The sequence below is a fragment of the Salmo salar genome, chromosome ssa16 (genome assembly GCF_905237065.1).
Source record: "Salmo salar chromosome ssa16, Ssal_v3.1, whole genome shotgun sequence".
In the NCBI taxonomy this organism is placed as follows: domain Eukaryota; kingdom Metazoa; phylum Chordata; class Actinopteri; order Salmoniformes; family Salmonidae; genus Salmo; species Salmo salar.
This window is the reverse complement of record NC_059457.1, coordinates 86,863,271-86,873,789: the sequence shown is the minus strand read 5'-3', so window position 1 is coordinate 86,873,789 and position 10,519 is coordinate 86,863,271. Positions and strand designations below refer to the sequence as shown.

The following is a 10,519-nucleotide window of genomic DNA, read 5'->3' as shown; positions in this document are numbered from 1 at the left end:
GGGGAGTGGTTGAAAAACAAGTTTTAATGACTCCAACCTAAGTGTGTGTAAACTTCTGACTTCAACTGTATCTCAATAAGGTATTTCTGTTTTCTATTTGTAATACATTTGCAAACACTTCGAAAATCCAGTTTTTGCTTTGTCATTATGAGGTATTGTGTGTAGATTGAGGGAAAAAATGAATGTAATCCATTTTGGAATAAGGCTGTAACGTAACAACATGTGGAAATAGTCAAGGGGTCTAAATACTTTCTGAATGCACTGTAAACCTTGGTCGACCCCCCCTCACAGCTTGGAATGTAATCAATACATTCTTTGCAGCGAGCGTCCTGTAAAACATACCCAACTGCTATGTGGTTAAAATGTGTTACAAGTGACATCTGATCAACCTTGTGAGTCTCAGGTGTAACATTAACTATACAGATGGCACAGACGGAGAACGGCAACATCTTATGAGTTCCAAACCGATTTTGCTAGTTTGTGACTTTTTTTTTATGTTCATCTTTACTTTTCTTGTACATGGAGTTCATACTATTATCACATATGACCGCCAAGCACTACTGGACATCAGATCGACAGTTACTAACCTTCGACCTCAATTTTCAAATCGCAAGGCCGCCGGGCCAGATGGAACTCTAGGGCGTGTTCTCAAAGCATGGGCAGACCAGCTGGCAAGTGTCTTCACTGATATTTTCAATCTGTCCTTGTCCCAGTCTATAATCCCCACATTTTTTTCAAGCTGACCACCATTTGTCCCTGTTCCCATGAACTCCATGGTAACCTGCCTAAATGACTGTAATTATTAAGTGCTTTGAAAGGCTGGTCATGTCACACATCTACACCATCATCACAGACACCCTGGACCCACTCCAATTTGCATACCGCCCCCTACAGATCCACAGATGACGCAATCTCCATTGCACTTCACACTGCCCTCTCCCACCTGGACAAGAGGGGAAATAACTATGTGAGAATGCTGTTCATAGACTTCAGCTCAGCGTTCAACATCATAGTCCCCTCCAAGCTCATCACCAAGCTGGGGACCCTGGGACTGAACACCTCCCTCTTCAACTGGATCCTGGACTTCCTGACGGGCTGGCCCTAGGTGGTGAGGGTAGGCAACAACACCACTGCCACACTGATCCTCAACACGGGGGCCTCTTAGGGGTGTGTGCTTAGTCCCCTCCTGTACTCTCTGTTCACCTACAACCGCATGGCCAGGCACAACTCCAACACCATCAGCAAGTTCTCTGACGACACGACAGTGGTAGGCCTGATCACCGACGGCAATGAGACAGCCTACTGGGAGGAGGTTATGGATTTAGCAGTGTGGTGCCAGGACAACAACCTCTCCCTCAACGTCAGTAAGATCAAGGAGCTGATCGTGGACTACAGGAGAAAGAGGGGAGAGCACACCCCCATTCACATTGACAGGGCTGTAGTGGAGCAGGTTGAGAGTTACAAGTTCCTTGGCATCCACATAACTCAGGACTTAACATGGTCCACATACACCCACACAGTCATGAAGAGGGCATGACTGTGCCTCTTCCCCCTCAAAAGATGAAAAGATTTGGCATGGGCCATCGGATCCTCAAAATGTTCTACAGCTGCACCACCGAGAGCATCTTGACTGGCTGCATCACAGCTTGGTATGGCAAATGTACTGCTCTCGACCACAAAGCACTACGAGGGTAGTGCCAACAGCCGAGTACATCGCCGGGGCCGAGCTCCCTGCCATCCAAGACGTCTATATCAGGCGTGTCAGAGAAAGGCCCCAAACTTCAAGCCATAGAGAGTTCACTCTGCTACCGTCCAGCAAATGGTACCGGAGTATCAGCTCTTGGACCAACAGGCTACCAGATAGTTTCTACCCTCGAGCCATTAGACTGATAAATAGTTAATTAATTGCACACACACACACACACACACACACACACACACACACACACACACACACACACACACACACACACACACATACCGACAACTCAAACATACATACAAACACACTTTTACACTCATGATACGCTGCTGCTACTCTGTTCATAGTTTTTTTCTTATTAGTATCTATCCTGATGCCTAGTCTGGCTGGCTACGTCCCTTCCGTCTTCAAGAGAGCGAGAGTTGCACCCCTTCTGAAAAAACCTACACTCGATCCTCCGATGTCAACAACTACAGACCAGTATCCCTTCTTTCTTTTCTCTCCAAAACTCTTGAACGTGCCGTCCTTGGCCAGCTCTCCTGCTATCTCTCTCAGAATGACCTTCTTGATCCTAATCAGTCAGGTTTCAAGACTGGGCATTCAACTGAGACTGCTCTTCTCTGTGTCACGGAGGCTCTCCGCACTGCTAAAGCTAACTCTCTCTCCTCTGCTCTCATCCTTCTAGACCTATCTGCTGCCTTTGATACTGTGAACCATCAGATCCTCCTCTCCACCCTCTCCGAGTTGGGCATCTCCGGCGCGGCCCACGCTTGGATTGCGTCCTACCTGACAGGTCGCTCCTACCAGGTGGCGTGGCGAGAATCTGTCTCCGCACCATGCGCTCTCACCACTGGTGTCCCCCAGGGCTCTGTTCTAGGCCCTCTCCTATTCTCGCTATACACCAAGTCACTTGGCTCTGTCATATCCTCACATGGTCTCTCCTATCATTGCTATGCAGACGACACACAATTCATCTTCTCCTTTCCCCCTTCTGATAACCAGGCGGCGAATCGCATCTCTGCATGTCTGTCAGACATATCAGTGTGGATGACGGATCACCAGCTCAAGCTGAACCTCGGCAAGACGGAGCTGCTCTTCCTCCCGGGGAAGGACTGCCCGTTCCATGATCTCGCCATCACGGTTGACAACTCCCTTGTGTCCTCCTCCCAGAGTGCTAAGAACCTTGGCGTGATCCTGGACAACACCCTGTCGTTCTCCACTAACATCAAGCCGGTGACCCGATCCTGTAGGTTCATGCTCTACAACATTCGCAGAGTACGACCCTGCCTCACACAGGAAGCGGCGCAGGTCCTAATCCAGGCACTTGTCATCTCCCGTCTGGATTACTGCAACTCGCTGTTGGCTGGGCTCCCTGCCTGTGCCATTAAACCCCTACAACTCATCCAGAACGCCGCAGCCCGTCTGGTGTTCAACCTTCCCAAGTTCTCTCACGTCACCCCGCTCCTCCGCTCTCTCCACTGGCTTCCAGTTGAAGCTCGCATCCGCTACAAGACCATGGTGATTGCCTACGGAGCTGTGAAGGGAACGGCACCTCCATACCTTCAGGCTCTGATCAGGCCCTACACCCAAACAAGGGCACTGCGTTCATCCACCACTGGCCTGCTGGCCCCCCTACCTCTGAGGAAGCACAGTTCCCGCTCAGCCCAGTCAAAACTGTTCGCTGCTCTGGCACCCCAATGGTGGAACAAGCTCCCTCACGACGCCAGGACAGCGGAGTCAATCACCACCTTCCGGAGACACCTGAAACCCCACCTCTTTAAGGAATACCTAGGATAGGATAAAGTAATCCTTCTAAACCCCCCCCCTTAAAATATTTAGATGCACTATTGTAAAGTGGTTGTTCCACTGGATATCATAAGGTGAATGCACCATTTTGTAAGTCGCTCTGGATAAGAGCGTCTGCTAAATGACTTAAATGTAAATGTAAATGTAGTCACTTTACCTTGTAAACCTTTACCACTGTACATATCTACCTCAAATAGCTCGTACCCTTGCACATTGATCTGGTACTGGTACTCCATGTATATAGCTCCACATTGATCTGGTACTGGTACTCCCTGTATATAGCTACACATTGTTGTGTATTTCATTCCTCTTGAGTTACTGTTTTAATGTGTTTTACTCTGCATGGTCAGGTTGGGTTCATAAGCAAGCATTTCACAGCAAAATCTACATTCACTGTATTCAAGCTCATGTGACAAATACAATGTGATTTTGATTTGATTCTGCTGTGACATTGTTCAACGACCTGACTCAGATCTGGACTAACATGTGGAGGACAAGGAAGAGAGAGATAGAGAGAGACAGAGAGCTGCAACCTATACTTATGTTTATTTATTTTCCCCCATTCGTACTATTTGCAATTGCGAGAAAGAGAGAGAGAAACATGATTTCTGAGTAATCGTAACAGAATATTAGTAAAAAAAATAAGTGATTAGAGAAACAGAGTAGCAGAGTGTATATGTTGCGCAAATGTGAGCCTTAACACAGATAGGGAGAGAGAGAGATGATTTCTGAGAAATCATAACAGAAAGTGAGTCCAAGAAAGAGAAATTCTGGGGATAGTTGAGAAAATGACAGGAACGTTAAGGCTTAAAATAAACTGCTGGGAAGAAAGGGGGGGGGGAATCTGGGTCGAGATTTAGCTTTCAACTAATGTCACAAACAGAGGAAGGTTAGGTTCTGCGCTGCTGATGGCTATTTTGGTCCGCTCATACAGGAGTAATAAAGGCCCATTGCACTATTGTGAAATACTTAAAAATGTTGTGTTGATTTATCATGAGGTGCTGCAACACCCTCAGCACTCCTTCCCTCTACGATGTCTGGCATGCTATAGGCTCGGTTGGAATAGTCTGCTGTACAATGCCAAGGCTACGCAAAGTCACTGCAGGTAAATAGAAAGACTGCAGTCACACATAGAGAGAGCGCTCCCAAAGCACTGCCGAATGGCAGAGTAAAAGCGACTCTTCATCGCTAACTCCCGCCTGCGTGCATTCGACGTAACTTTTCAAAAGCAACTCCCCTTCGGATGTGTAGGTTGTGTCCTTTGTCCACAGTTCGGGCTAGTAGCTGGGTTTATTTTACGCCTGCTACGTTAGTAGCTGGGAACCAAACGAGATGGGGGCGAAGTAGGTGGCTCGCTAGCTAGATAAGAGGTTGGACTGTCTGTACTGCAGTGGCTGTGGGTAGCCTTGGTTGTGGTATGCAGACTAAGTAGCTAGCTAGCAAGGATACGATTGAAGAAGGAAAACACAGAGTTAAGTGTAACGGCATTCTCGCCTGCTGTGAAGTGAATGTTTGAATTTGCAGTGTGTTTTATACACGACTGCTACCAGGTTGCTAGCTAGAAGCGACATTGAACAGAGAGGGAAGGAGAAACTTTCCAGCCTGACGCAGAACCGCAAACATGCAGTTGACAGAGCTCCTTGCTTCAGGAACCTTCCTGGTCCTGCTCCTTGTCCGGTGGTCCGACAGCCGTAAGTAAACAACTCCGCCCGTTAAGCTATGTTTGACTTGTTGGCACTGGGGGGGATAACGTTGTTGTTTAGCTTGCCAGCTAGTTCATTGTTGTTGAATAATGTTATTTTTGTCTGCTTAGCTGATGCTTTGAAACCTCACACTCAGGACTTTTTGTCAGTAAATTAGGGGCTGGATTATTTTAGCAACAAATGTAGTAAGGTAACTAATGGAACATTTTGTTAAATCTGACTCTTCTGTGCTTGTGGTTATTTCCAGTTTCCTTGTCCCCGGAAGAAGCTAACCAGTTCTTGAGGAGACACAGGAGAGCGAATCACGTTTTTGAGGAGACGAAACAAGGGCACCTGGAGCGAGAGTGTGTGGAAGAGAAGTGTAGCAAAGAGGAGGCGAGAGAAGTATTCGAGAACGACCCTGAAACAGTGAGTACACTACACACTTGATCGTGTCAAATGAAATAGCACTCATTGCACTTCTTTCCATTGCATATAGACACGGACTAGCTGCGCACATTGGATTTGTTTTGCTGTAATGACTGATCCTATAGCCTAGTTGTTTATAACATAACGATTCTGTGTATAGTGTTCAAGTTCCAAAATATTGATATGACTAATTACAGGCGAACACTCACTAGTCCACACACACACACACACACACACACACATACACATACACATACACATACACACACACACAGACACATACACACACACACACACACAGACACACACACAGACACACACACACCTCTCTCTCTTCTGGAAAGGACATCCTCTTTGTTTTCTTTTTGACTTGTGTAAATTTTTCGGATCTATCCTGATGCCTAGTCGCTTTACCTTGTAAACCTTTACCACTGTACATATCTATCTCAAATAGCTCGTACCCCTGCTGCACAGTATTCAACAGTATTCAACTAGCACATTGGGCTATGGGGAACATGCCAGATTATGTACATTTATGTACATTTGCATACTACTGTAAGGTTTGTGATTATGTAAATGATCCTGCTTCTGCGTGATGGGATCATACATGGGAGTGATTATACTAATGAGTGCTGTACTGCTGTGTTTTTGATTGGTCCTCGGGGAGGCTGCTTACAGTAAGCGGATGGAAGGTGACTAGGGGAATGTGTTTTAATCACATGAATTCCAGACAGAGCAACAATGCGCTCACACACAGGTTTTAATCTGACATGTGCCTGTCACAAAGGGCTCCTATCCCCTTAGGGATATATACATTAGGTCTAGGTTCTGCCAGCTAGCTTCATGAATGTGTTGAGCAGCCTCCAACATCCATGCTATTAATAATTCTACATCCCAAATGCCTCCCTATTCCCTATACAGTGCACTACTTTTGACCAGGGCCCATGGGGACATCCAGTATAATTCTGCCTTGGTCAGTGTCCTTTGGGAAGTAGACAATATGTAGATTATCATATTAAACAGGCTTAATGCTGATCGTAAATGTTGTCCATATATATATTGTTATAAGAAAAACATGTTTTTGTGAGGTAAGAGCTGGGGTGAAAGTGGAGAGAGGTGCATCAGGGTGAGAGGGTTTGTAATGGGCTCAGAGAGAGGTGTGTGTGCATAGGATGAGAGGGGGGGTTTGAACCCAGGATCAGAGAGGAGGATGTACGTGGTACTAGTGGTGTTGAGATCGGGGGGGTTATAATGGGATCAGAGAGGAGGATGTACTAGTGGTGGTGAGATCGGGGGGTTTGTAATGGGATCAGAGAGGAGGATGTACTAGTGGTGGTGAGATCGGGGGTTTGTAATGGGATCAGAGAGGAGGATGTACTAGTGGTGGTGAGATCGGGGGTTTGTAATGGGATCAGAGAGGAGGATGTACTAGTGGTGGTGAGATCGGGGGTTAATGGGATCAGAGAGGAGGATGTACTAGTGGTGGTGAGATCGGGGTTTGTAATGGGATCAGAGAGGAGGATGTACTAGTGGTGGTGAGATCGGGGGGTTTGTAATGGGATCAGAGAGGAGGATGTACTAGTGGTGGTGAGATCGGGGGTTTGTAATGGGATCAGAGAGGAGGATGTACTAGTGGTGGTGAGATCGGGGGGTTTGTAATGGGATCAGAGAGGAGGATGTACTAGTGGTGGTGAGATCGGGGGTTTGTAATGGGATCAGAGAGGAGGATGTACTAGTGGTGGTGAGATCGGGGGGTTTGTAATGGGATCAGAGAGGAGGATGTACTAGTGGTGGTGAGATCGGGGGGTTTGTAATGGGATCAGAGAGGAGGATGTACTAGTGGTGGTGAGATCGGGGGGTTTGTAATGGGATCAGAGAGGAGGATGTACTAGTGGTGGTGAGATCGGGGGGTTTGTAATGGGATCAGAGAGGAGGATGTATGTGGTACTAGTGGTGGTGAGATCGGGGGGTTGTATCGTGACAGGACTGCAGCCTCATTCACAGATCCATTATTCATTCTAAACGTGCCTATCTCTGACTCTGCAGTTCTCTCACATCGCTGCAGTTCCCTGGCTCTGCAGAGGGAGTGTTCCTGGTTACCATACCCCTAACCTAGTCTCCCTAGCAACGAAGAGTCTTCAATTGCAGCCTTAGTCTCTCTCTCTGCAGTAGTTGGAAAGTTTCTGCCTGTTCCCCCTCCCTCTATCACACTGTCTCTGTAGAATGAGATTAGATGTAGAAGGATAATGTAGTTTTACAAGTGTCTCAGTAGAACTACACACAGTCAGGAGTCTCTTATCTAAATCACCCTCCATTTCATGTACTGTTCTTCATCTTTCAGTGCAGCACAACTCTCTGGAGAACCATGTCATTGTCCCATCAAGTCTTGTTCTAATTTTAACTTTCCCCAGTTACCTCCATGTACTGTAGGCAGGCAGGTAGGACGGAAGGCAGGCAGGTAGGACGGAAGGCAGGCAGGTAGGACGGAAGGCAGGCAGGTAGGACGGAAGGCAGGCAGGCAGGTAGGACGGAAGGCAGGCAGGCAGGCAGGCAGGTAGGAAGGAAGGCAGGCAGGGAGGTAGGACGGTAGGCAGGCAGGTAGGACGGTAGGCAGGTAGGACGGTAGGCAGGCAGCTCGGTCCCAGAACTGTTTGTGCTCTAGCTAACTCCATTGCTGTCATAGTGAAACCAAACACATGCTAACGAGTGACAAGGAGTTTCATAATAGCACAAACAGACTGGCACTCGGGCTATTCTGCAGGAGAGAGAGTTGTAGAATGTTGACACATGTAGAACGTTCCCAGGAAGCCCTGGAGGGGCTACTAGTCTGTGTGGTGCCACACCCCGTTAACATGAGATGACATGATGCATATCTATCATCAGACATACATTTAGTCTCAATCTGTCATGTTAGACCTCATAGTGTTAAGAATAGACTGTTATCAAACATCACTAACAGCCTCTCTCCTTCTGTTCTCTCTCCTTCAGGACTACTTCTTTCCAAAGTACTTAGGTAAGTTTGGTTCCTGTTCCCAACCTCTTCAGCATTGTGAGATTGTTATTACTTGATTAGGATATTAGCATCTGTTGTATGGTGTTGAACTATCTTCTGTCTGGCCTGTCTCTCTCTCTGTCTGGCCTGTCTCGCTCTCTCTGTCTGGCCTGTCTCGCTCTCTCTGTCTGGCCTGTCTCGCTCTCTCTGTCTGGCCTGTCTCGCGCTCTCTGTCTGGCCTGTCTCGCTCCCTCTGTCTGGCCTGTCTCGCTCCCTCTGTCTGGCCTGTCTCGCTCCCTCTGTCTGGCCTGTCTCGCGCTCTCTGTCTGGCCTGTCTCGCGCCCTCTGTCTGGCCTGTCTCGCTCCCTCTGTCTGGCCTGTCTCGCTCCCTCTGTCTGGCCTGTCTCGCTCCCTCTGTCTGGCCTGTCTCGCTCCCTCTGTCTGGCCTGTCTCGCTCCCTCTGTCTGGCCTGTCTCGCTCCCTCTGTCTGGCCTGTCTCGCTCCCTCTGTCTGGCCTGTCTCTCTCTGCCCTGTCTCTCTGATTAGCGTGCATGGAGAAGTTCGGAGACACGGACAAGAAGAAACAAGACCTGATCACCTGTGTTCACAGTGAGTTCCTCGTCTGTCTGTCTGTCCTCCTGACTAGAGCTGTGGACAGACAAACTGACTCACGTACAGTAGATATGAACATGTAGCTCCTCTCTCTCTGTCTCTCTACTCCACTTTTATTTCACACCTCTTTATCTCTCTCTCTCTGTCTCTCTACTCCACTTTTATTTCACACCTCTTTCTATCACTCTCTCTCTCTTCTCTCTCATTCACTCTCTCTCTCTCTCTCTTCTCTCATTCTCTCTCTCATTCACTCTCGCTCTCTCTCTTCTCTCATTCTCTCTCTCCTCTATTCTCTCTCTCTCCTCTCATTCTCTCTCATTCTCTCCCTCTCCCTCTTCCTCTTCCTCTTCCTCTCTCATTCTCTCATTCTCTCATTCTCTCCTCTCTCTATTCTCTCTCTATTCTCTCTCTATTCTCTCTCATTCTCTCTCATTCTCTCTCATTCTCTCTCCTCTCTCATTCTCCCTCTCCTCTCCTCTCCTCTCTCATTCACTCTCTCTCTCTCCTCTCTCATTCTCTCTCTCCTCTCTCATTCACTCTCTCTCGCCTCTCTCATTCACTCTCTCTCCTCTCTCATTCTCTCTCTCTCCTCTCTCATTCTCTCTCTCTCGCCTCTCTCCTCTCTCATTCTCTCTCTCGCCTCTCTCATTCTCTCCTCTCTCATTCTCTCTCTCTCTCTCTCTCTCTCCTCTCTCATTCTCTCTCTCTCTCTCTCTCTCATTCTCTCTCTCCTCTGTCATTCTCTCTCTCTCTCTCATTCCCTCTCTCCTCTGTCATTCTCTCTCTCCTCTCTCATTCTCTCTCTCCTCTCTCATTCTCTCTCTCCTCTGTCATTCTCTCTCTCCTCTGTCATTCTCTCTCTCCTCTCTCATTCTCTCTCTCCTCTCTCATTCTCTCTCTCCTCTCTCATTCTCTCTCTCTCCTCTCTCATTCTCTCCTCCTCTCTCATTCTCTCTCTCTCCTCTCTCATTCTCTCTTCTCTCATTCTCTCCTCTCTCATTCTCTCTCTCTCTCCTCTCTCATTCTCTCTCTCTCTCTCTCATTCTCTCTCTCTCTCCTCTCTCATTCTCTCTCTCTCTCCTCTCTCATTCTCTCTCTCTCTCCTCTCTCATTCTCTCTCTCTCTCTCTCCTCTCTCATTCTCTCTCTCTCTCCTCTCTCATTCTCTCTCTCTCTCCTCTCTCATTCTCTCTCTCTCTCTCCTCTCTCATTTTCTCTCTCTCCTCTCATTTTCTCTCTCTCTCCTCTCTCATTTTCTCTCTCTCTCCTCTCTCTCTCCTCTCTCATTCTCTCTCCT

General features: G+C 47.7%; 1 protein-coding gene across 4 annotated transcripts in view; it reads left to right on the top strand.

Annotated features, from left to right (window-relative positions):
• Positions 1-4,579: 4,579 nt before the first annotated feature.
• LOC106593842 (growth arrest-specific 6) overlaps positions 4,580-10,519 on the top strand; it is a 34,295-nt gene continuing 28,355 nt past the window's right edge. Inside the window, exons 1-4 of one of the 4 annotated variants that reach the window (XM_045698413.1) lie at positions 4,580-5,199; positions 5,459-5,619; positions 8,608-8,632; positions 9,158-9,220. In XM_045698413.1, coding sequence (XP_045554369.1) covers positions 5,130-5,199; positions 5,459-5,619; positions 8,608-8,632; positions 9,158-9,220 — 319 coding nt within the window. In that variant the 5' untranslated portion in view covers positions 4,580-5,129. The remainder of the gene's footprint in view (positions 5,200-5,458; positions 5,620-8,607; positions 8,633-9,157; positions 9,221-10,519) is intronic. The other 3 variants (XM_045698411.1, XM_045698414.1, XM_045698412.1) reach the window with 3 other exon arrangements.